This window comes from Aethalodelphis obliquidens, unplaced genomic scaffold (genome assembly GCF_003676395.1).
Source record: "Aethalodelphis obliquidens isolate GAN/ISIS:26980383/991018 unplaced genomic scaffold, ASM367639v1 scaffold1, whole genome shotgun sequence".
In the NCBI taxonomy this organism is placed as follows: Eukaryota; Metazoa; Chordata; class Mammalia; order Artiodactyla; family Delphinidae; genus Aethalodelphis; species Aethalodelphis obliquidens.
Window position 1 is genome coordinate 93,306,971 of NW_020837945.1, and position 25,143 is coordinate 93,332,113.

General features: G+C 38.7%; 1 protein-coding gene across 1 annotated transcript in view; it reads left to right on the plus strand.

Moving 5' to 3' along the window:
* Positions 1 to 25,143, plus strand: part of SPATA16 (spermatogenesis associated 16) — a 226,556-nt gene that overhangs the window by 118,309 nt on the left and 83,104 nt on the right. The window contains exon 4 of the mRNA XM_027111622.1: positions 19,081 to 19,165. Coding sequence (XP_026967423.1) covers positions 19,081 to 19,165 — 85 coding nt within the window. The remainder of the gene's footprint in view (positions 1 to 19,080; positions 19,166 to 25,143) is intronic.

The window sequence follows — 25,143 nt, forward strand, 5'->3', positions numbered from 1 at the left end:
AGACTCTGTAATGAAAATTTTATGGTTTTTATCTACATCTTACATGACTTGAGTTTCCCCAAGCCTTATCAACTCATGAACACAAATCAAACCATAATAATGGCAGCAACTCAATATACTGGCTTATATCCCCACCTGCATAATATAAGACTTTACTTACTTCTCCCCCAACTTTCTTGGCATTCTTGCAAACTGACTCACATGCACTCCAGAAAAAGGATACAGTTGAATAACATACATGAAGAGGTTAGCATTTAATGTCGTTATCTAAGACCGTCACCCCCCAAAAAAAGAGGTAAAGTCAAATATCCTTCAAAGTCTATTGTCCACTGTCATCATGTACGTGGTTTTGCATATACAACATATATACGAATATGCTCACAAAATAGGTAATGTTTATTGTAATGTTCACTATATAATTCCAAAGAGATAATATATTCAGAAACCATCACTCGAGGATATCTCTGCTTGGAGTACTTCAGCAAATTAATGAAGATTCTCTTTGTTGGCACTTCTTTTTCATCCTCATCATTCCATCTTCCATAGATGACTTTATCAGTCCATGTAACTCTTCCTTAGCCCTCATTTATCTAAGGTTTTCCTGTAAGGCTTGGAGGACTGCCCACTTGCCAGGCAGATGTTTGATCTCTTTGCCATTGATCAGGGAAACCGTTACATCTTTCTCACATTTTAAAAATAGGTTTCAAACTTGCAATGATTATTGCTGATTTGACTGACTCCATTCCCTGCCTGTGGGCTTAAGCTTATTGAATAAAATGGTGAGCTCAAACTGGGCTCTATTTAAATCTTCATCTTTCCTTTTATCTTTTGATCAATATTTTGGAATCCAACTAGGTTAAATGCATGCATAATGTGACCTTGCTATTACTGGGGTTTCACATCAGTCTTGAGTCTCTGGGTTCCTCACCAAGGAACTGGGAACAAGTTCCAACCCCGGGGGCTAAAGAAACTCTCTATCTGCTAGCATAATGTGGATACTTCCTTAGGGATCCCGTAACATTCTTTTCCTAGGTTTGTTGTGTTCTAAGTGTAACTGCTCAAAAGAATATCTTTGAGTCATGGGTCTCTAACAATTTATTTCTGTGAAAGATTTTGCTTTCCTCAAATAAATTCTGTTAAATCCTGGCCATGGCACTAGGTTCCTAAATCCCTGCCTCTCCTGCATGAATGATTGCATGCAATCAATCAGGGATGCAAGCTCTAACCCTTTTTTTTTTTTAATGTCAGAGAGGGTTTTTCCTCTAAGAGTTTTATTTTTTTTTTTTACATCTTTATTGGAGTATAATTGCTTTACAATGGTGTGTTAGTTTCTGCTTTATAACAAAGTGAATCAGTTATACATATACATATGTTCCCATATCTCTTCCCTCTTGCGTCTCCCTCCCTCCCACCCTCCCTATCCCACTCCTCTAGGTAAGCTCTAACCCTTTGATGGGAAGAGTCCTTTCCTGAAACAGGAAGAGCTGAAATGGATCCCATCTGTACAGGGCCTTGAGACCTCTTGTGTCTCACCTTTTGATCATCCCCAGGTCAGTAGTAGCAGCTCAGAAGTTCATTAACAGGCTTATTATTAAATCTCTTCTACCCAGAATCAAGTGGATTACATGAGAGCAATACGAAGCAGGGTCTCCACTACACTCACTGTGAATATTAGACGCTTATAATTCACATTGAACCACCCTGGCCTTCACTCCTCCCTGCCAACACACCTAGAGCCCCATACCTTCCTTCAAGGGATACACTTATTCTCTTAAGGTTTTCATGAAATTTAGAATTTTAAGATGTTCTTGCTGCAGTCTACTCTTCTGTGAACTGGTACGATTTGTTTCTCCATGCCCACAGAACTGTTTCCTTCTTTCCTTAAAAAGACAACTCACATGAAAAAATACTTGCCAGCTGTTATTGCCTTCTGAAATTATTTATTTTTAAATTTATAAATATGTTACCATTACTTAACGCCTTTGGGCACATTTGCAAAACCAAAAACACAATTTAAAAAATAAGGCAAACTGTGGTTTGGAATAAAAAAAGAGAGCATTGTCTCTGCCTATATTAAACCCCCTTCAAGCAAACATCTAAATAAACAGATGGACAATGTACTGTGCCCCCAAAGAAATGTAAATGCTTCCTCAAATCAATACCATGAACAAGTTCAGGGGTGCAAAAGCTTCTCCTGAAAATCAAAGGGTGATCATCTTGTAAACTTAACATCTGCCATGCTAGAAGCTAACATCTCCCTTCTAAGGTCTTCCATGCATTCTATCCCAAAAGCTCAATAATGTAAATACTACTTTAAATGACACATAATAAGTTCTCAATAAACAAACAGTTGTTTGTTTTTAACATGCAGACCACTTTAATTCCCAACTCTTCTGCTTTCCTTATGCTGATCGCCATATCTGGAATCGCTCTCTTTTTTTTTTTTTTTCCTTCAACCTTGTTGTGTTCTCTTTTTATCTAAGGAACAGTCAATAGAAATTTTACTTATGTTAATGTAGTTGTTTGTGTGTGTTGAATAATCTACGAAGTAGTGAAAATACATCAACGTTTATTAGCCAGCCTTTCTGATTCCAATCTATAAATTAAAAGTTACAAAATGAGCATTCGGAAAGCACCATTTCAGCACAAATCAAAGGCTTCTATGGATTACATCTCCTGAAAAATTCTATAAGAAAGTCATACAGCAAGCTGTCTGAGGATAAATACAGGTATCTCTAAGAAAATATATATCCAATAGAAAAAATGCACATGTATATGCATTTTTTCCATAGACTCCTGAGTCAGGGAAAAAGTTAAATCAAATTATAAGAATCTATTGCAGAACATTACTAAGTGAAAGAAGCCAATCTGAAAAGGCTACATACTGTAAGATTCCAAGTATATGACATTCTGGAGAAAGCAAAGCTATGGAGACAGTAAAAGTTCAGTGGTTGCCAGTGGTGGGGGTGAGGGAAGGGATGAATAGGTAGAGCACAAAGGATTTTTAGGGCAGGGAAAATACTCTGTATGATGCTGTAATGGTGGAAACGTGTCATTATACATCTGTCCAAACCCATAAAATGTACAATAAGAGTGAACCCTAAGGTAAACTATGGGTTTGGGGTGATTATAATGTATCAGTGTAAATTTGTCAATTGAGACAAATGTACCAGTCTAGTGGGAAATGTTAATAATGGGGCAGAGGGTATATGGGAGATCTCTGTATCTTCCTCTCAACTTCACTGTGAACCTAAAACTGCTCTAAAAAATAAAGTCTTTAAAAAAAAAAAGAATCTATTGCAGACTACTATATAATCAGCTGTGCCTGGAAGAAGGAATAGAACAAGCAGAAAATGAGATTCTTGTCCTTGAATAGCTTACAATTCTACTGGAGAAAAGGTAAACAATTCTCTCTACAGAGTATTAAACAGGTTCATTGAACCATGGAGGGTGGCATGCCACAATGCATTCATGCTGTAAAACGTTTCCCCTTAGATGATAGGAGATCACATCATTTATCATCTAAATTAGGAGAATTTTTAGAGTGAAAGAGGCCCTATTAATTACCCTAGGACAACAGGCATAGACTAGGACTGTCTTGGGAAAACCCAGGTGTATGTTCACCTTAAGCATGGAGTCAAAAACACAGGCATCACAGTGCTGACCACTCTATCCTGAGGATTCCCCCCAAGCAAACATACTGCTCTCAAGATGTTTATCCATCAAGGTAGTCTAAAGTGTAGAGGAAGATGAAGAACAAGGGACCTAGAAGCGGTGGAGATCACTTTGTTTTTCTTTTCTATTCTCTTCCTTCTTTTTTTTTTATTGGGGTATAGTTGCTTTACAACGTTGTGTTTCTGCTGTATAGCGAAGTCAATCAGCTATATGTATACATATATCCCCTCTTTTATGGATTTCCTTCCTGTTTAGGTCACCACAGAGCACTGAGTAGAGTTCCCTGTGCTATACAGTAGGTTCTCATTAGTTGTCTATTTTATACATAGTAGTGTATATATGTCAGTCCCAATTTCCCAATTCATCCCACCTCCCTCTTCCCCCTTGGTGTCCATACATTTGTTCTCTACATCTGTGACTCTATTTCTGCTGTGCAAATAGGTTCATCTGTACCATTTTTCTAGAGTCCATATATAGGCGTTAATATACGATATTTGTTTTTCTCTTTCTGACTTACTTCACTCTGTATGACAGTCTCTAGGTCCATCCACGTCTCTGCAAATGACACAATTTCATTCCTTTTTATGGCTAAGTAATATTCCATTGTATATATGTACCACATATTCTTTATCCATTCCTCTGTCGATGGACAATTAGGTTGCTTCCATGTCCTGGCTATTGTAAATTGTGCTGCAATGACCATTAGGGTGCATGTACCTTTTTGAATTCTGGTTTTCTCAGGGTATATGCCCAGGAGTCGGATTGCTGTCATGCAGCTCAATATCAAACAAACAAGCAACCCAATCAAACAAATGGGAGGAAGACCTAAATAGACATTTCTCCAAAGAAGACATACATGGCCAACACACACATGAAAAGATGCTCAGCATCACTAATTATTAGAGAAATGCAAATCAAAACTACAATGAGGTATCACCTCACACTGGTCAGAATGGCCATCATCAAAAAATCTACAAACAGTAAATGCTGGAGAGGGTATGGAGAAAAGGGAACCCTCCTACACAGTTGGTGGGAATGTAAATTGATATAACCACTATGGAGAACAGTATGGAGGTTCCTTAAAAATCTATTCTCTTCCTTCTACTGACTGTTTCTCTTTTAAAGATCCTAGTTCTTATATATCTCTCATTGCTAGTCACGTACTTTTTGGCCTGGGTCACACCTCAACTGTCTGTAAAAGTTGACTGCCCAGCCTGGTCCATACAGAAAGAGGACCAAAGAGGATCAGAATCACCAAGACCTGCCCTTTCACCAGGAGGCACGTCCAACTCATTTTCTCTTAGAAGTAGACTGGATGAGACCATCACACTTTATTTACAATGGGGGAGAGCACTGCACTTTTTCGGCTACTCAGACATAAACTCTATGATCAACATCTTGGTGTGTCCTTCCTGCCCCCTGCCACCCATCATCAGCCACAGTGCCTTTCACAAACCGAGTGGTCAACAGCTTTTGTTTGAATGAATGAGTAGATAAATGAGGTGATAGCTATGCCTAGAGACAGGAGAATAAGAGCTTTTCTACCCTCCTCTACCTGCACAGAAATATCCAAAGGAGCAAGCAAATATCCTTGCATGTGTGCCATAGTTTGCTTCCCCAATGCACATTTTTTTCCTGAAGGAATAGATCTCAAAATATTTAACGTAATTCAGCGGAAAATTTGGTTTCACATGTAGAATCCCATTTTAACTTCAACAGCACATATGTGCCTCCCTTCATTTAACAAAATCATTAGCAAATAGTTACTGACCACCTACTATGTGCCAGTCACTGTTCTAGATGCTTGGGGATATGGTAGTGAGCAAACTTTCAAAAGTCTCTGTCCTTATGGATATTTCAACTCATTCATTTGATAATCGTGTAGCAAGTCTCTGGTGAATTCATAATGACGAATGAGATGTGATCCCTGCCCTTCTCTAAATTGTACTATATCAGAGATGCCTTTAAAGAATACCAATAGAGGGCTTCCCTGGTGGCGCAGTGGTTGAGAGTCCGCCTGCCGATGCAGGGGACACGGGTTCATGCCCCGGTCCGGGAGGATCCCGCATGCCGCGGAGTGGTTAGGCCCGTGAGCGATGGCCGCTGAGCCTGCGCATTCAGAGCCTGTGCTCCTCAACGGGAGAGGCCACAGCAGTGAGAGGGCCGCGTACCGCAAAAAAAAAAAAAAAAAAAAAAAAACCAATAGCTAATTCACAAGGGATAGTTGAAGGGCTCTAAGAAAAGCAAAGTGTTATGACAGGGTGGAAGACAAGAATAAAGAATATTTAAATGCAGTAACGGTTAAAGTAGGCTGCACGAAGAAAGTGGCACCCTCATTGCACTCTCACAAAACTATACTACCTATATTAGTTATAAGGTTCTGTACGTTTTTCAAGTGCAAGAAATGACTTTACTGATAATGAGAAAATCAATACACTTTTGAAGCAGTCTCAATAAGCCTGTTTGGATATAAGCTCCTCAGTGAAGCAATGTGTATTTCATTTTCCTAAATACCAGTGTTAGTGCCTGGGCAGAATAAGAATTTGCAAATTGAGTGCTTCCCAAGTATCAGGCACTGCTCAATGTGCATTACATATAATGGCGCATTTAATCCTCCTGACAATCCTATGAAGTTGGCAACTGTTATTATCTGCACGGTAATATGAGGAAACTGAGGCACAAAGAGATTAAGTCACTTGTCCAAAGTTATACAGAGAACAAACGGCAGAGCTGAGATTCAAACAAAGGCAGTCCAGCTCCCACATCTGAGTTCTCAATCCCTGCACTGGATTGCCTCTCCCTTAATCTGATGAAAATAATTTCTTCAAAGTTATCAATGAAGATAATGTCTTCATCTTCAGAAAAGACACAAATGTACAAGACCATTCAATACTGCAACCAAAAGAAGTGACTAATGTGTCATTTTTTGGTACTTTAAGTCATTGAGGGAAACATTTTGGGCACAGGAGATTTTTTGATGCCTCACAAATTATCTACTTATTTTGAGATGTACCGCTACCTTGAAAAAATTATATGCTTGAATGAAGGAAGGTATTGAGAAAGGGAGAAACTGAATCCTATAGTACTGACCCGAGGCCAGGGGGAGGTGGGTTTCATCGTGGGGGATCTTTGGTGGCCAAACTACAAACAGAATACAGTGGAAGGAAAGAAAAGAGATGCCAGAACAGAGGCATGAACTATTTAAAGGGCTCTAGAAAAGTGCAGAAAGCAAGTCTGAACACATCATAATTTTGCCTAATGTCCTCACTGAATACATATCATGCATAAAAATCAGCAAATGCTTTTATGTTACTTGTATAACCTTCTGCTGTCTTGGAAGAATGCGCCAGTCTTCCACCAGTGAGCTGTTAACACTTGGAAAACAGATTCTTTATTGTATCTTGATGAGATTTTCACAAATAGGTTTTGTTTTTAGTAATGGTGTTTTGTTAAGGCGGTTCTTCTATTTGGATTAAATTGAGAATGCTACCCATAAAATTGTTTTTAAAGATCCATTCTCCTCGGGTCACAAGTGTCCTGTGTAACAATTTCGACCATATAAAGATGTTCCCCAGGTATAAGCTACCCCTCTCCGAGCTCTACATTCAACTCATTCTGACCTTTCACACCATTCCTATCCTTTCAGTACAGAAACCAAGCTTGCCTGAGTTGGGAGCATCGGATTCAACCTGCGACCCTCACCATCACCACATTCACCCTCTGGTTGACAACACTAATGTTAATAACAATGGTATCAACCTAAAATGTGTAGGTTTCATTTCATAGATTTCAAACCGTTTTACAAATATTATTACTTCTACACGCACACACACACACCCTTCCAGAATATAGGTATTATTAAAAATCATCTTCATTCTAGAAATGGACCACAGAATGTTAGGAGGAAGACTTGGATTAAGTGACTTGTCCAAGGTCAAGCATGTTCTAAAAGAGTAAGAGGCATGACCCCATGACCTGGGTTCAGCCTTCACATAGGACCACACACGCAACATTCCCCCTTTCCTTTTCTCCCTCACTATTTGGTGCTTAGGCTATTACACCTGAGGGAACATTTTCTAAGACGAACACGCTCTTCCACCACTGGGCAGATTTCCTCTGGCTTGTCTTTTTTGTTTCATTTTGGAGCCAAAAAATTACCCTGCTCAAGATCGGTAAGGAAAAATGCTCTTGATAATGTAGTCTCGACTAAGAAATGTTATGAAGTAAAAGACAACCTTAAAAAATTGAAAACCTGTTCCATCAACCTTTTTAAAAAAAAAAAAATGTATTTATTTATTTATTTTTGGCTGTGTTGGGTCTTCGTTGCTGCGCGGGCTTTCTCCAGTTGCTGCGAGCGGGGGCTACTCTTTGTTGCGGTGCGCGGGCTTCTCGTCTCAGTGGCTTCTCTTGTTGTGGAGCATGGGCTCTAGGCACAGGGGCTTCAGTAGTTGTGGCTCACGGGCTCTAGAGCACAGGCTCAGTAGTAGTGGCACAAGGGCTTAGTTGCTCCACGGCATGTGGGATCTTCCCAGACCAGGGCTCAAATCCGTGTCCCCTGCATTGGCAGGCGTATTCTTAACCACTGTGCCACCAGGGAAGTCAACAGTTTGGCAAGAAATTAGCATCAAGGAACTCCAACAAAAGTTCATAAAGTCTTGTAGAAGATGCACAAGAAAAGAATGGCATTATGGAAATAGTACATTACCAGAGTTAAGAGGCCAAATTTTGATGACAAACGTATCTGTTTCAATTCTGACCCTTTCACTGCTTTTTTGGAAAACTAGTCTCCTCAATTTGAGGAACCTCAGTTTCCTCATTTCATAGCTTGGTTCTAAGAATTCAATGAGATGTAAAAGCAATTACTATGTACATGGTAAGCACTCAAGAAATATTGGTTGCTGTTACAAATAACGATACTATTACTGTTGTTGCGTGTAATGGTTATCAACTGAGAATCTAGAGACAGGCAATATTTGAAATTCCAGGCTAGTAGGCAGACAGTGAACTTCAGGAAAAACTCTCATCCATTACTGGACAATCTTGCAGGAGCAAGCGTGGCTAGAACTCCATAATAACCACATCTGGAATGATAATCAAGGTAGGAACATATTAATTAGATTTGGTCTGCAAAAGGTAGAGACTTGGTCTCGGGGACAACTTTCAAAGAATTAAGCAAGCAGCTCATGCAGCTCAATAACAAAAAAAACAACAACCCAATCCAAAAATGGGCAGAAGACCTAGACATTTCTCCAAAGAAGATACACAGACTGCCAACAAACACATGAAAGAATGCTCAACATCATTAATCATTAGAGAAATGCAAATCAAAACTACAATGAGATATCATCTCACACCAGTCAGAATGGCCATCATCAAAAAATCTACAAACAATAAATGCTGGAGAGGGTGTGGAGAAAAGGGAACCCTCTTGCACGGCTGGTGGGAATGTGAATTGGTTCAGCCACTATGGAGAACAGTATGGAGGTTCCTTAAAAAACTACAAATAGAACTACCATATGACCCAGCAATCCCACTACTGGGCATATACCCTGAGAAAACCAAAATTCAAAAAGAGTCATGTACCAAAATGTTCATTGCAGCTCTATTTACAATAGCCCGGAGATGGAAACAACCTAAGTACCCATCATCGGATGAATGGATAAAGAAGATGTGGCACATATATACAATGGAATATTACTCAGCCATAAAAAGAAACGAAATTGAGCTATTTGTAATGAGGTGGATAGACCTAGAGTCTGTCATACGGAGTGAAGTAAGTCAGAAAGAAAAAGACGAATACCGTATGCTAACACATATATATGGAATTTAAGAAAAAAAAATGTCATGAAGAACCTAGGGGTAAGGCAGGAATAAAGACGCAGACCTCCTAGAGAACGGACTTGAGGTTATGGGGAGGGGGAAGGGTGAGCTGTGACAGGGCGAGACAGAGTCATGGACATATACACACTAACAAACGTAGTAAGGTAGATAGCTAGTGGGAAGCAGCCGCATGGCACAGGGATATTGGCTCGGTGCTTTGTGACAGCCTGGAGGGGTGGGATAGGGAGGGTGGGAGGGAGGGAGACGCAAGAGGGAAGACATATGGGAACATATGTATATGTATAACTGATTCACTTTGTCATAAAGCAGAAACTAACACACCATTGTAAAGCAATTATACCCCAATAAAGATGTTAAAAAAAAGAATTAAGCAATTAGTTACAGAGGCAGACTTGTTACAAAGGTCCAGAGATGAAACTATAACTTCTTCAATGTCCACCAACTACTGAAATGCACAAACCCACAGCATTATAGGAGCTGGGCCTCCTGCTGAACCACGGATGACTTAGGGGTAGTGGAGTGGGCGAGAGGATGACCAGGGCAAAGCACAAACAAAAGCAGATATAAATTACTGAGCACTGTATTCGTCAGGTTCTCCAGCGACACAGAACCAATAGGAGATAAATATACAGAGAATTGGCTTATGCATTTATGGGGGCTGAGGAGTCCTATGAACTGTAGCTGGCAAGCTGAAGACTCAGGAGAGCCAGGGCTACAGTTGTAGTCTGAGTTTAAAGGCCTAAGAACCCAGAGAGCCGATGATGTACATTCCAATCCAAGTGTGAGTCCAAAGGCAGGAGAAGACCTGTCTCAGCTTGAAGACAATCAGAAAGTGAATTCTCCTTTACTCAGCCTTTTTTGTTCTATTCAGGCCTTCCACAAGTCGGATGAACCACCACCACTCTGGGGAGAGCAATCTGCTTTACTCAGTCTACAGATTTAAATATTAATCTCACCCCCAAACACCCTCACAGAAGCGCCTAGAATAATATTTAATCAAATATCTGGGCACACCGTAGCCCAGTCAAGTTGATACTTAAAATTAACCCCACAAGCACCTACTATTTACCAGGTACTGTAAGAGGCACTAGAATGGTAGTTCCCTGTGGTTTAGTCTAGAGCTGCTTCCAGTGCTGATGGAGATGTTCTGTGTCATTCAACATAGCAGCCACTAGCCACATGTGGTTATTGAGCACTTGAAATGTGCCTGTGTACCTGAGACACTGAATTTTAAATTTTAATTTTAACTCATTTAGATATAAATAGCCACATATGGCTTAGTGGCTACCATATCAGGTAATACAGGTCTAGGGAAAGAGGGTAATAAACAAGTAAACCAACAAGTAAGTTACACAATGTGAGACTTATGCAGGAAAAGGATAAGGTTCTGGCTGAGGTAGGGCAGAACTTGTTTAGATAAAATGGTCAGAGTAGGCCCCCCTGAAGAGGTTATCGATGTTTAAGCTAAAGCCTAAAGTCCTAACTCTTGAGAAGCAGCAGCCAGATGAATAACTGAGAAAACAGAGTCCAGGCAGGAGGAACCACACGCACAACATCCCAAGGTAGGAAACTTTGTATTTGCTTTCAGCAACTGAGTAAGCCACACTTGACTGGACGATGATGGAAAATATGTTGAAGAGGAAAACAAGAACAGCCTATTACAAGAGTGGGAGGCCACCAAAGGAGCTTGGGTTTTATTGAGGTAATTTACAGTTACATTTTTTAAAGATCATTGTGGCTGACTGCTGCGTGGAAAATATATGAGCCTGCAAAAAGATGCATCGTGTATGTGTGTGTGTGTGTGTGTGTGTGTGTGTGTGTGTGTGGTTGCTTGAGTGAATCTGCTAGTTTGGCTCTCCTCCCAAAACAGAATATAATCTTTTTAATACTAGTGTGTATTTGTATTCAAAAGGAATATGCACTTTGCATCAATGTTAATTTATGTGAAAGTAATGGCATGTACATACATACACTCGAGCTTTTTGAAGTACAAAAAGAAGGAAACAACATGTTAAATATGTTGAAAATAAAGAAGAATTCTGTAGTTAAAACTATCCAGTAGGGCTTCCCTGGTGGCGCAGTGGTTGAGAGTCCGCCTGCCCATGCAGGGAACACGGGTTCGTGCCCCGGTCCGGGAAGATCCCACATGACGCGGAGCGGCTGGGCCCGTGAGCCATGGCCGCTGAGCCTGCGCGTCCAGAGCCTGTGCTCCGCAATGGGAGAGGCCACAACAGTGAGAGGCCCGCGTACCGCAAAAACAAAAAAAAACCAAAACTATCCAATAGATACATTTCTAAGAAGTACCCATACCAGTTACATAAATGAAATAGCTGCATACAAACTCCATAAGATTGTCCTTGGACTCTTGAGAGAGGTCAATTTCTGGTTGTAGAAGAAAGAAAAGGAGGAGGAATTTGAAACAAGTTGAAAAGACAACCATGAAACTGACTAATGTCAAGCAAAGAGGACCCACAGAGAAAGATTAAAGCAATTGGAGTTAATTAACCTAGGGAAGAGAAGATTAATAAATTATTGTGAGGATATGTAGAACTGCTATTCAGAGGATAACGTCTACTTGGGGTTGCAAGTATCACTGGATAGAAAGCTGAAGCCTGCAGACTAAAACTGCAGAAGACGCTGTTTATGGCTGTGAAACTCTGGAATCAGTGAGGAAAGCAGAGTAATACCCTTCCATGAAGGTCTTTAAAACAGAATAGATTCTCTTCATCAGTCTCATTTGAAAGATTTAAGTGTGATCCTGCCCAAAGGCAAGGTGCTGAACCGAATGACTTTTCAAGGTCCTAGCCAGTCAGCCCAATGAGACCACGCAGCTGAGGGTGTGCTATGATTTTCTTTTGTTTATCCATATCTTACTGTTTTACACCACCATGTGGCCACACTGAGTAGAAATGCTATAAATTTTGAATCTGAACATAGGCCTTGAGAAATGTCAATAATTCTCATACTTTTAGAATTGCACAGTCTGTTTAGAAATATTCAATGTGTAAAGTCACCTGGCATGAATATCTTTATATTGTACATAGTGACCCTTTTTCAGTATTAATTTGGAAAACAACACTGATACTTATCGTATAAATAATAACATGTCAAATTCTTTTATTGTGTATTTGCTATTTGATAGAAATTGTATTTGATTCACAATAAGCTGAGTTCATGACATAAAAATCTTTTATTTTAGAGGCATATATATTTGAAAGCCAGATTCTGACCCTTTTATATTTAACAGATGTATTAAGTAAATGAGACTTCAGAAAAAAATTTTTTTAATGAATTCAAATACAGTATCAAAAGAATGGTAGATTTGCTTGCAGAAAAACAATAATTGTTGACACATTTCTATAGACATCATGTTAAAAATAATTTTAGGGCTTCCCCGGTGGCGCAGTGGTTAAGAATCCGCCTGCCAATACAGGGGACACGGGTTTGATCCCTGAGCTGAGTGTTGCATTGGATTCTACATTGGACAAATTAAATTGACAAAGCCCAGTCTGTCCCTCCATTCCCATGTCACCTCTAGTACAAAAGCTTTCTGTTAAATACAGACAGTGAGGTAGACCTAGGGCCAGACTGCTTGTGTTACAATCCTAGTAAACTATGTAACTCTGTAGGCTTCAGGATTTTTGTAATGAGAATTAAATGTAAATAAATTAAATAAGGCTTCATTACTTAATCAACAAATATTTACTGAGTGACGACTACACTATATAGTGCCACACTAATAGTGCCAGGCACTATCCTAGGCACTGCAGAGAGAGCAGTGAATCAAACAGACAAAAGCCTCTGCCCTCTGGGAGCTTCCATTCCAGTAAAGAGCCAGATAGTAAATATTTTAGGCTTTGTGGGCCATAAGGTCTCTGTCACAATTATTCAACTCTACTACTGTAGCACCAAAGCGGCCACAGGCAAAATGTAAGCAACGCACAAGTGCATGAGCATTGCTATGTTGCATTAAAACTTAATTAGCAAACCCAAGTGGCAGACTAGGTCTGGCCCACAGGCCATGGCTTGCTGACCCCCATAGTAGAGGAAGACAACAATAAACACCACCAAGATGAAAAATAATAAAATAAACACAATGTGGAATGGCGATAAATACTGTGGAAAAAGCAAAAACAAACAATGGTATGGATGGTATTGGAGTGTGTCAGGGTAATCCTTACTGAGAAAATAACACCTGATAAAGACCTGAAGGAGGTGAGCAAGAGAGTCAGGGGGTGTCTAGGGAAAGAACATTCTAGACAGGGACTGTCAGGTGCAAAATCCCAGAGGCAATAGAGTACCTATTCTTTTTGAGGAAAGCAGGTGGACAGTTTGGAGCAAGTAGGAAATAAGATCAGAGAAGTAATATGTGACCAGATGGCATGAGGCTCAACTGCCGTTTTAAAGACTGGTTTTCACTCTGAGTGAGAGAGAAGGCTTTGCAGTTTTAAGCACAGCAGTGACCTACTCTGGTGCACTAATTTTAATGGGATTGTTCTGTCTGCTGTGTTGAGAATAGACGGAGGGAGAAGCAGGGAGTCCAGTTTGGAGTCTGTTGCAATAATCCCGGTAAGACATGATGGACCAGATGGTAATGCTGGAGGTGGTGAGAAGAGGCAGGATTCTGAAATAGGTCAAAGATAACCTGACCAGAATTTTGTCTTGGATTGGATGGGAAATGTGAGAGAAAGAGGGGAATCAATGATGACTCCAAACTTTTTTGCCTGAGAAACTGGATAGATGGAGAAGACTACTAGAGCTTGGGGAAGAGGAAAAAAGGAAGATCAGGGTCTCAGGTATGGAAATACCTATTACGTATCCAAGTAGAGATGTTGAAAAGCAGCTTTTGTAAGAGTCTGCAGATCCAAGAAGAGGATTAAACTCAGGGTATAAATGTGTGAGTTGTCAACAAATGGGTGGTGTCTAAAACCATGAAACTGGTGAGATCACCAAGTGATTAAGTACAGAAAGAAAGAGAATGGGTCCAAGCATTGGGCCCTGGGGAGCTCCAAGTTTAGGAGTCCAGAGAGAAAAGGAGACAACAGCAAAGGAGACTGAAAACAGCAACCAGTAAGACTGGAGGGAAATCATAAAGAGCAGAGTTGTGGAAGCCCAGTGGGAAGTAGGTACTGGAAGAGAGAACAATCGCATCAGTTACACCTGAGAGTATGTGTAAAATGAAGACTGAGAATTGAGCCACTGTGTTTAGGAGTGTGGAGACCATCAGTAGCATTGACAAGAGCAGTTTCAGTAAGTGGGAGGCATAAGAGCCTTGTTGGAGTGAGTTTTTTTGAGAGGAGTTTTTGTTCTTTTGTTTGATTGGGTTTTCTTTAAGAGAAAGAATTAAGTTAACTGGAAGGGAAGTGAATCAAGAGAGGTTTGAGGGCTATCTTGTTTTGTTTTAAGGTGGTAGAAAGAACAGCATTTTTGTGTGTTAGTAGAAAAGCCCCAGGAAAAAAGGAGAAATTTGAAGACAGAGCAAGAGGGAAAGAGAGAAAGAGAAAGAGAATTGCTGGAGCAGTTTCCATGGGTGGGCAAGACAGGATGCGATCTGGTGCAGAACTGTGGGTGGGCTGGATTCACATTCTGCATGTAAAGGGCTTATCATGGTACTCACTCAGCACTTAGTAAATCTCAAAACCCACAGATATTAAACTACTAGAGTCTGTCATACAGAGTGAAGTAAGTCAGAAAGAGAAAAACAAATACCATATGCTCACACATATATATGGAATCTAAAGAAAAAAAAATTGGTTCTGAAGAACCTAGGGGCAGGACAGGAATAAAAATGCAGACATAGGGAATGGACTTGAGGACACGGGGAGGGGGAAGGGTAAGCTGGGACGAAGTGAGAGAGTGGCATGGACATATATACACTATCAAATGTAAAATAGATAGCTAGTGGGAAGCAGCCGCATAGCACAGGGAGATCAGCTCCGTGCTCTGTGACCACCTAGAGCGGTGGGATAGGGAGGATGGGAGGGAGTCTCAAGAGGGAGGGGATATGGGGATATATGTAAATGTATAGCTGATTCACACTTTGTTGTACAGCAGAAACTAACACACCATTGTAAAGCAATTTTTCTCCAATAAAGATGTTAAAAAAAAAAAAAAGTGTTGGCTAATGTGATCTTACCATTCCAGTGCAGCTACAACATTCAGTAGATTAATGAAAATAAGCTGAATAGAATAAAGATGATGACAGGAGGACATTTAGAAGCAACAGTGAATCACACTGACTAGCATCTAGGATGTTGGTCTAAAGGTAAACAAAGATACCTGAAGAAAAGTAAGAAGAGTGATGGGTTACTGTTTCCTTTTGACTCATGAGGTGAGTTAGCCAAAACCAGGATCCCACAGGTACTTGACTCCTTGTAGATACTCCGGGTTGATTAATTATCTTTGCCCTTTCAAAACTCAGCATGATGAAAAACCGCTACTCTTGCCTCACAGATATTGCATGGTATATGTAATGTTATTTCCATGCCCTTTTCCTGTTCTTCCACTAATTTTAACACTGATACATAAATGCTAAGCTGTAGGACAGAACCATGGTAGGGAACGAGACAAAGGAAGGTGGGTGGTAAAAGTATAACTGCCATTTCCACTGGGAATAAAATGGGGTTGGAGCAACTACAACCTAAATTGTGTTCCTAATATGAACACAGCTCTGTGCCAGGTACTGGAAGAAATACACTATACTTATGAAAAAGATCCCAGCAGACATGCAGCTCTATGAAACCATATTTTGTTATTTAACACAGGTATCTTTTTATGATTATAATAATTGTGCTTCACTGAGGGCAGGTAGCAAATTTCAATGAATCTTAATTCCTCACTTATTTCAATATAAATTAGGAGATGTGTTCCTTGGGAAAAAGACTTGAGCCCCCAGGTGGCATAAAATCATACTTCAGAAAGTAGCAGTTTGGTGGACTTCCCTGATGGCGCAGTGATTAAGAACCCATCTGCCAATGCAGGGGACACAAGTTCAATCCCTGGTCCAGGAAGATCCCACATGCCGCGGAGCAACTAAGCCTGTGCACCCCAACTACTGAGCCTGCGCTCTAGAGCCTGCATGCTACAGCTACTGAAGCCCACACCCCTAGAGCCCGTGCTCCGCAACAAGAGAAGCCACCGCAATGAGAAGCCCGCGCACCGCAACGAGAAGAGTAGCCCTCGCTCCCCGCAACTAGAGAAAGCTGCAACGAAGACCCAACGCAGCCAATAAATAAATAAATTTTTTTAAATCATGCAAATAAATAAAATTTAAAGAAAAAGAAAGTAGCAATTTGACAACACATGATAATAGAAAAAGCAACTTTTGGAAAACATTAATAAAAATGCTAAAACTCCTAATTTTACAATGGTGAACTCAAAACCAACTCACCAAAATCTTTACAAATGCAGGAAAGCCCTAGAAGCCCACTGTCGTGACCTACCTCCTCATCTCTCACAATTGTTCCAATCCAAGGATGGCAATAACTAATATAATAGAAACAATCGATTCAGATTTTGCTTAACTCAAGATTCTGTGTCTATGATCCAGGATTATCTTTTAACAATTTTTGCATGTTTCAAAATTGTAAAGTTTCTTTCCTGAACTCTGCTCAGTAATTTTAGTACAATATGTATGTTGTCCCTGAAATATTTAAGGAGGCCTGTGACCAGAACGTATAGAAGCTGACCTCTGACTATTGATTGACAATTACATCAATGCTTGCCACCTGTTGCTCAACCTAATAATTTGTTTATCTTAGAGTTAGGCAAACCATGCCAAATCTGACCCAGCACATATGTTTAGTAAATAAAGTTTTAATAGAACACAATCGCCCTTATTTTTTAACTTATTGTCTACAGCTGCTTCTGAAAGGCAAAGGTGAGTAGTCATGGCCCACAAAGCCTGAAATATTTACTGTCTGGCCCTTTACAGAAAGAGGTTGCTCACCCCTGGTTTAACTAATAGCTGGTGTCCTCATTAAGCAATGTTTGCTTGAGCCATATTTACATATCCAAATGCTGAGGGAAGGAGGAATCAGAGAGCAGAATCAAGTCATCACGTCAGAGGACCCAACTTGTATGCATACAGTGTGCGCTGTCCTTGGCAGTGAGACTTTACATTCTTCCTTGATTTCTTACAAATCCAATTTATAAAATACATTTCTATTAGGTGACAGGCATCTACATGTCAAGTAGACTTCCTTTTTAGGTTGTCAGGGGAAGAAAATTTTTACAAGTGTTTCAATCAAAATGCAAATATTTGAAATTTACTTTGCCCCTCTCTAGTCTGATTTTTATAACTTGTTTTCTACCCTGTACATGTTCATGCAATATGAAAACCTCCTAGTTCGCTTTATCTTATCATTAAACTAGGGCTTTGAAAAATATAAAAGGATCTCTGAAAGATAAGTTATTCTTAAATTATTGCCAGTTATTTTGAAATGTCAATGGATAGCTTCTTTCCAACACCACATGTGTAAAAAGAGAAATGCTGAGCTGCGTAATCCTACAAATGGTGGTATTTTTTCCCATTGTTAACCTTTAGAGTCCTAATTTTTGTCTGTCCTGAGCGAGAATCTAAACATTCTAATTCTTCAGCAGAGTACCATAGTAAGTTTATAGCTGCTCTGCCTTAGACAACATATATATTTACGGAAGGAAAATTTCTAATTCAATTTACAATTATGTCAGGAAACAACACGTATCTTGCAGGCAAAGATAAGAAAAACATTCAGGGTACACAGTGCTAGGTCTGCTTAAATAAATAAACTTTTGGTACTAGTGATTAGGTACACAGGATTATTATATGTCTAATTGGCCAACGTGACAATTTGGAATTACTTCCAGTCACATTTAATTGGATTTGGAATCTCTGGAGAAAAGAAAGGCCTAGCAGAGAAACAGCCATAAAAGTAAACTGTTTTTCCAAAGGATGCTAAGCAATGAATTAATATCCATTGCACAATAGTTTTTAATATGCCCTCAGCTTAGTAAGACTAATGCAGTGGTCGTACACACTAGATTCCAAAACTAATTCAATTAAACACAAAGGCCAGGGAAGGGGGGTGTTTGTTGAATTGGAAAATTTTTTATTTTCAATTTTAAGGAGACTACTTTAATCAGAGGTGAATAATCCTCAATTTAGGTAAAGTCTGAGATATGCTTTAGTACCAATATAATAGTTAGCTATATATGCTATGCGAGGTTTGAAGGTGTTCTAGAGTCTATAAAATACATGTTACTCTATAAATGCTTTGAAGCTTAATAAGAGGTAACCAAAACAAAGCATTCTCTCATAGTCTTTAAATATTCTTATACTGTACAAACAGAAAAGCAATGTAGAAGACAAATGGTGTGTTGCTTCTTTTACAGTTTTAGTTTTGGTACCAAAAAAAAAGACCTACTTTCTACATTCTAAACTGCGCCTTATGCTTTGCTTAATATTAGTCTAGTCACATTTATACATTACAAAATCTTCTTCTTCAGTATTTATATATACTGCCTGTTATAGTTTTCCTTCTGTCCTATAAATTTGTTTTTTAAAAAATCTGTCCTTGTTCTTAGGAGTGCCATGATTGCTGACTACATGTTCTGGCTCTGTGGAGGAAGTGAACAGTCTATAAGCAAACTCATCAAACTATACTGGCAGGTAAAAATTGATGTCCCAACTAGGGAGGAGGAGCCCATTTCATTTTTAGAACCAAAATGAAGGATTGGTGCTTAAAAGACTGCTGAAAAAGGTAGCTCTGGGCATATCAATCAGAAGGACACTACTCAGTAGTAATGTATTTATAATGAAGTAGATTTTCTGAGACTAATTTTAAGGGCAAAATTCAAGGTTGTTAACCCTTGGCCCATACTTCAGTTTTACAACCCAATATAAATTTTAGACATCCCAGGAACTACTTTCCCAGGCATGCTACTATAATGACATGATCCTTTAAAAAATGAACACTGTATTTTCATAGATTCTTCTTAATCTATGACTTGTAAAAGCAGATGCTAGAAGTACTACCAATTACATAACAAAGGAAAATACAAAGATCCATTGTATTTGTGGGGTAACGTAGTATTTGAAACACTTAACCAGTACTAAACTGCATATCATCTTTTTTATTTGTTATTCAAAATGGCAGCAAGAAGTCATACCAAAGGTCAATTAGATGTCAAGAGGAGAGTCAGAATTTCTTAGAATTTTTAAAATTTAGAATTTACTAGTTCAGTCTCCTTCGCAACATACAAATCTGTTCTTAACCTATCCTCTCCCCACAAATTGTCAATGACTTTCTGACGAAATATATTCAAAGTGAAGAGCTCACTTATCCCCCAAAAAACAACATCTAATTTGCTAATTATTAAACTATTTTCCTCATTAAAATAGATTTCTACTCCCTTAAAACTTCCATCAAGTAGTTCCCAGTGAGGCCACATGGACCCAATGGAAACCCACTTCCAAACGAAATATTTTCAAATATTTGAAAATCCAGTACAGACGCTAACTCCCTCCTCCAAATCTTCTCGTCTCCAAACTGTGTGTGGCCATTTTTTTCTTTGTATTTAAAGATGGTTTAATGTTATTGAACATGAACCTTTTCAACCAACTAGAATAAGATCTGCTAAAACACTAATATGAAAGTGAGAAATAATTGTCAACAGTCGTCTGATACTTCCTGATTTTTCCCACATTTTCACTATTGTGTCTTGACCCCTAGTTTTCTGTTTCTATATCACATGCTGTCTTCAGTAAACAATAAAGTATTAGGTTTATCATATAAAATTCTCATTAATTTGTATGGTTCTGTCTAAATATTTGGAGCTCAATTTACCTAAAAATAAAGATTTAAATTAGTCCTAATATACTTGACACCTGTAAATTGACCTTAAAGTAGATAAAATTATTATTATTTCAAAAAATTATTAATTTGCTAATAAGTGCAAGACTTTCCTAGGGGAGTCTGGAACATGCAAAATAGTAGCAGTTGCTTATGTATGTAAGTAAATAGTTGTAAAAAAATTGCTAGATATGAAAAATAAGCAAATAATGTCTATTGCATAGATACAGTAAAAAGAAAAGGGCTTTTTATTAAAGTATTTCAGAGGCTTTTGAAGAAAGGTGGGAAAGGAGTTGAATCTTGAGGGTTAGATGATATTCAGCAGGCCTGGCATTTACTAGTTCGCAAACAAATGTTTGTTTCAATTTATTCATTCATCAAACAAACATATATTGAGTACCTACTGTTTTATCTACATTGAACTAGGAAAAAATAGATTCAATGTTGGTGCAACCTAAGATAGGTTAAGAGCTTGAAATTTTTGTAAATAAATTTTTGTCTGTTTTCTTTAGCTTTCAAAGAACATTAATATCCCTATTTTATTTACCTAAAATAAAATAAAAATTTTTTACTAAAAAATATCTCCACTTACCAATACGTGCATGTTTGCTACACAAAAAAGGAATAAAAAGAATACTATTATTTTACTATTCTGCATTAATAAAAGTAACAAAAACCTATTTGTCCTTGTATTCTCTTTTTCTCCTTTAATTTGAAGCAACGTGGTATATTGAAAAACGGTCCTCATCTGGAGGAAGTCAGATCTGACTCAGTCCAAGTTCTAACACCAACACCTAACCTAAAACAGGCTAGTCTCTAGAGGCGCTTCAAGTAGAAAATAAGAGGTAACTGGCATAAGACATTTGAGAAGGTCTATGCTTAAAGCCCATCTTAGCTCTAAAACCTCATGTTTTCAGGTATATCCAAATATGATGTCATACACCTACTGAATGAGAGAAAACATTTGCAAATGATATGACTTATGAGGGGTTAATATCCAAAACACATAAACAACTCATACAACTCAACATCAAAAAACAAACAAACTGATTAAAAAATGGGCAGAAGACCTGAATAGACATTTTTCCAAAGAGGACCTGCAGATGGCAAACAGGCACCTGAAAAGATGCTCAACATTGCTAACTATCAGGGAAATGCAAATCAAAACCACAATGAGATATCACCTCGAACCTGTCAGAACAGCCATCATCAAAAAGACCACAAATAGCAAATGTTGGCGAGGATGTGGAGAAAAGGGAACCCTCTGACACTGTTGGTGGGAATGTAAATTGGTGCAGCCACTATGGAAAGCAGTATGGAGGTTTCTCAAAAAACCAAAAATAGAATTACCATATGACCCAGGAATCCCACTCCTGAGTATATATCTGAAAAAAATAAAAACACTAATTTGAAAAGATACATGCACCCCAATGTTCATAGAAGCATTACTCACAATTGCCAAGATATGGAAGCAACCTAAGTGTCCATCAACAGATGAATGGATAAAGAAGATGTGGTGTGTGTGTGTGTGTGTGTGTGTGTGTGTGTGTGTATATATATATATATACACACACATACATACATATATACATATATATGTATAAATACATATGTGGTGTATACACACACACACACACACACACACACACAAAATGGAATACTGCTCAGCCATAAAGAAGAATGAAATTTTGCCATTTGCGACATGGATGGACTTGGAGGGCATTATGCTAAGTGAAATAAGCCAGACAGAGAAAGACAAATATTGTATGATGTCACTTATATGTGGAATCTTAAAAATACAATAAACTGGTGAAGATAACAAAAAAGAAGCAGACTCAGTGATTATCAGTGGGGAGAGGGAAGAGGGGAGGAGAAATATAGGGGTAGGAGATTAAAAGATACAAACTATTATGTATAAAATAAGCTACAAGGATATATTGTATGACACAGGGAATATAGCCAATACTTTATAATAACTATAAATGGAGTACAAGCTTTAAAATTTTTGAATCACTATATCATGCAACTGTAACTTATATAATATTGTACATCAACTATACTTCAATAAAAAACAAATATGATGTCACAAATTTAAGGAAATTTGTAACATAATTACAAATGTAATTATGTTACGGAAAAAAGTAACATAATTACAAAACACATCCTGCAGGTAAGTTCCATAAACAAAACCCTTCTAACCTGCCTCAACATCGGCACACCACACCAGTATCTCAATAGTTATATACTTCCTTCTGCTAGCCACCCTCTCCCTGATCTTAATTCAAATGCATACATCTTCCCCCAAACCCTGCTCTGTTCTAAGTCAAAAGGGGTTTTTGGAACAGTGCCAGAGAGTACGCAGTCCATGCCAACTTTAAAGACAGGGCTGTCCCACTACCCAAACCACCATGGCAATTACACTGTTGAATGTAAGAACGCCCACACATCACAGATTAGAAATTATGTCTGCATGTACATTTGTAGACATCCATTAAGGCTGAAGAGATAGGGGCTATTTTCACTACTTTTGTAAGTGGAGAAGTTACTATATATCTGCCTTTCAACCACATAAAATTCCTACCACCCTGGTCAGTTATTCTCTTAGAGATGTTAAACAGGAAATGGAAATTTTCAGAATGTAAAAATTTAAGAACAAGTCTACACCTACTTTCACAGATCGTTGACTTACAATCTCTTAGATGCAGAAGAACAGACCTTTGCCTTGGTGAGCTCAAGAACACCTTTTAATTGCATTAGGAATACTTTTCATGTCAGCAACTCAGCAAGGAAAAAAGGCATAAAGCTCTACACTATATGACAGCTCATACTGGGATGTATCACTTTCATTAAAAGTGTTTGCACCCGTTATTCTATAATAGTATCACCTCTTCAGAGCTAGAGAGAGTTGGAAATACCTTGTCACACCGTACCTGCATTCATACTTCTACAACCTGATACTCATCTTCTGTTATCAGCCAGCCTTCTCTTCTCAAACACCCCCAGACCTCATCACAATTCTGCACTAATTAGCCAAATGGGAAGTCCCTAGTCAGGCTGGGAATTAGCCATTTTGAAGCAGCGACTCTTGTGTATTTATATATTGTTCCTAAAGTAATAAAATTATTCCAAGAAGAACTTCAGAGTAAACTCTAGTCTACCTCCCAAGCCCCCTGACCCTTAGATCCAAGGATAGATTTAATAGCATCAGGAACTGAGCTAGATTTAATAGCATCAGGAAATGTAAAAACAAACAAGCCTTCCTCTTCCACTCCTGTTTTCTTGCCTTCGTTTTCAGCCATGCTCTCAGACACGTGAGTTATCTGCTGTGCAGCTTTATCTCCTGCAAAGTGAGGAACAGAGCCAACTCTGGTCTGCATCACTCAGCAAAGCGGAGTGAGAAAAGGTGATAACAGCTACTTTTGTTTCAGTACTCCCATGAAACGAGTACAGAGGAACCCCACTAAACAGGGGCAAGCTGCCTGATCAGTTCATTCCCCATCTTGACTGTTCATTTTAAATTTTCTTTCTTTCTTTCTTTCTTTCTTTTTCTTTCTTTCTTTCTTTCTTTCTTCCTTCCTTCCTTTCTTTCTTCCTTCCTTTCTTCCTTTCTTCCTTCCTTTCCTTCCTTCCTTCCTCTCTCTCTCTTTCTTTTGAGTCATAAACCCCTCTGAGAATCTGATTCAACTGATAAGCATCCACTTAAAAACAATACTCATAAACACATACACAGAAAAAAATGTGCTATTATTTATCTCATTGCATTGGAAATTGATCTAAACATAGTTAACAAAACAGCATTGACAAGGAATTATGGCTTTCTCACACTTGTGAGAAGGTTGTACACTTTTTCAGGAATAAGAAACTGAAATAACATATTTGACATTGCATCAATGTCAATGTTTCATTTAGTAGCAATAAGAGGTAAAATTCTGATTCACAAAGTCTGATAGCAAATGGAGTCAGAGCTCCTGTAGCTCACAATATCTCACATGGGGCATGTGTCAAGAAATACCAAAATTCATATTACATCATTTCCTTTGTCCTCAAGTCAATGAGCTTATCTTTGTTAACTTCATATTATCAAGGCTATCTATGTCAGCAATTTGTTTCCATTCTAAAGTCATCTGGACAAAAAATGACCTTCATACGACATAAGCCATTTGCAGAGTGTCTGTAGATTTTTGTCTCTAGAAACTCTCCAGACTTTATCAGTCTCACCTCCAATATTAGAAAATTCAGATTTCTGTCTGACTCCAGCAACCTCATTCAGAATAGCAGCTCGACCAAAAAAACTCATCATTCTTCAGCAGTATCTCTAATAGTAAATTCAGCATTTTGATCAAAAGATTTGCCTCATTTATGTAACTAAGATATGAGCCGTTATAAAGCTAGTCCTGGAATGAACTTCTCACAGCCAATTTGTTCTAAGAAGGGGTTTCTTTTCTCTTAAAAAAAAAAAGTTAAAAGGAGTAACCAAACCAAATATCTCCTAAATTTCTTCTCTGGATTGCCAACACACTTCTCTAGCAGGAAAGAACCTCATGGTGTGCGCTCTTATATCTTGACAAAGATTTACTGAAAAGGCAATGATTTGAGTTCTTGGCTCTGAGGAAGTTGAAGACTTTCACAGCAGTAGAAGGACCTCTTCGGGGATTGTTGGAAGGGCTGTTGACTCTAACACGGGCCCATGTAAAAAGCCTGACATGTGGAGCATCTTTCCTTAGTGAAGCAGCAGAGGCTGAGGAAGTGCCAACTTCTCGGGTCCTCCATCTGTGCAGAGAATACCAAGACTTCC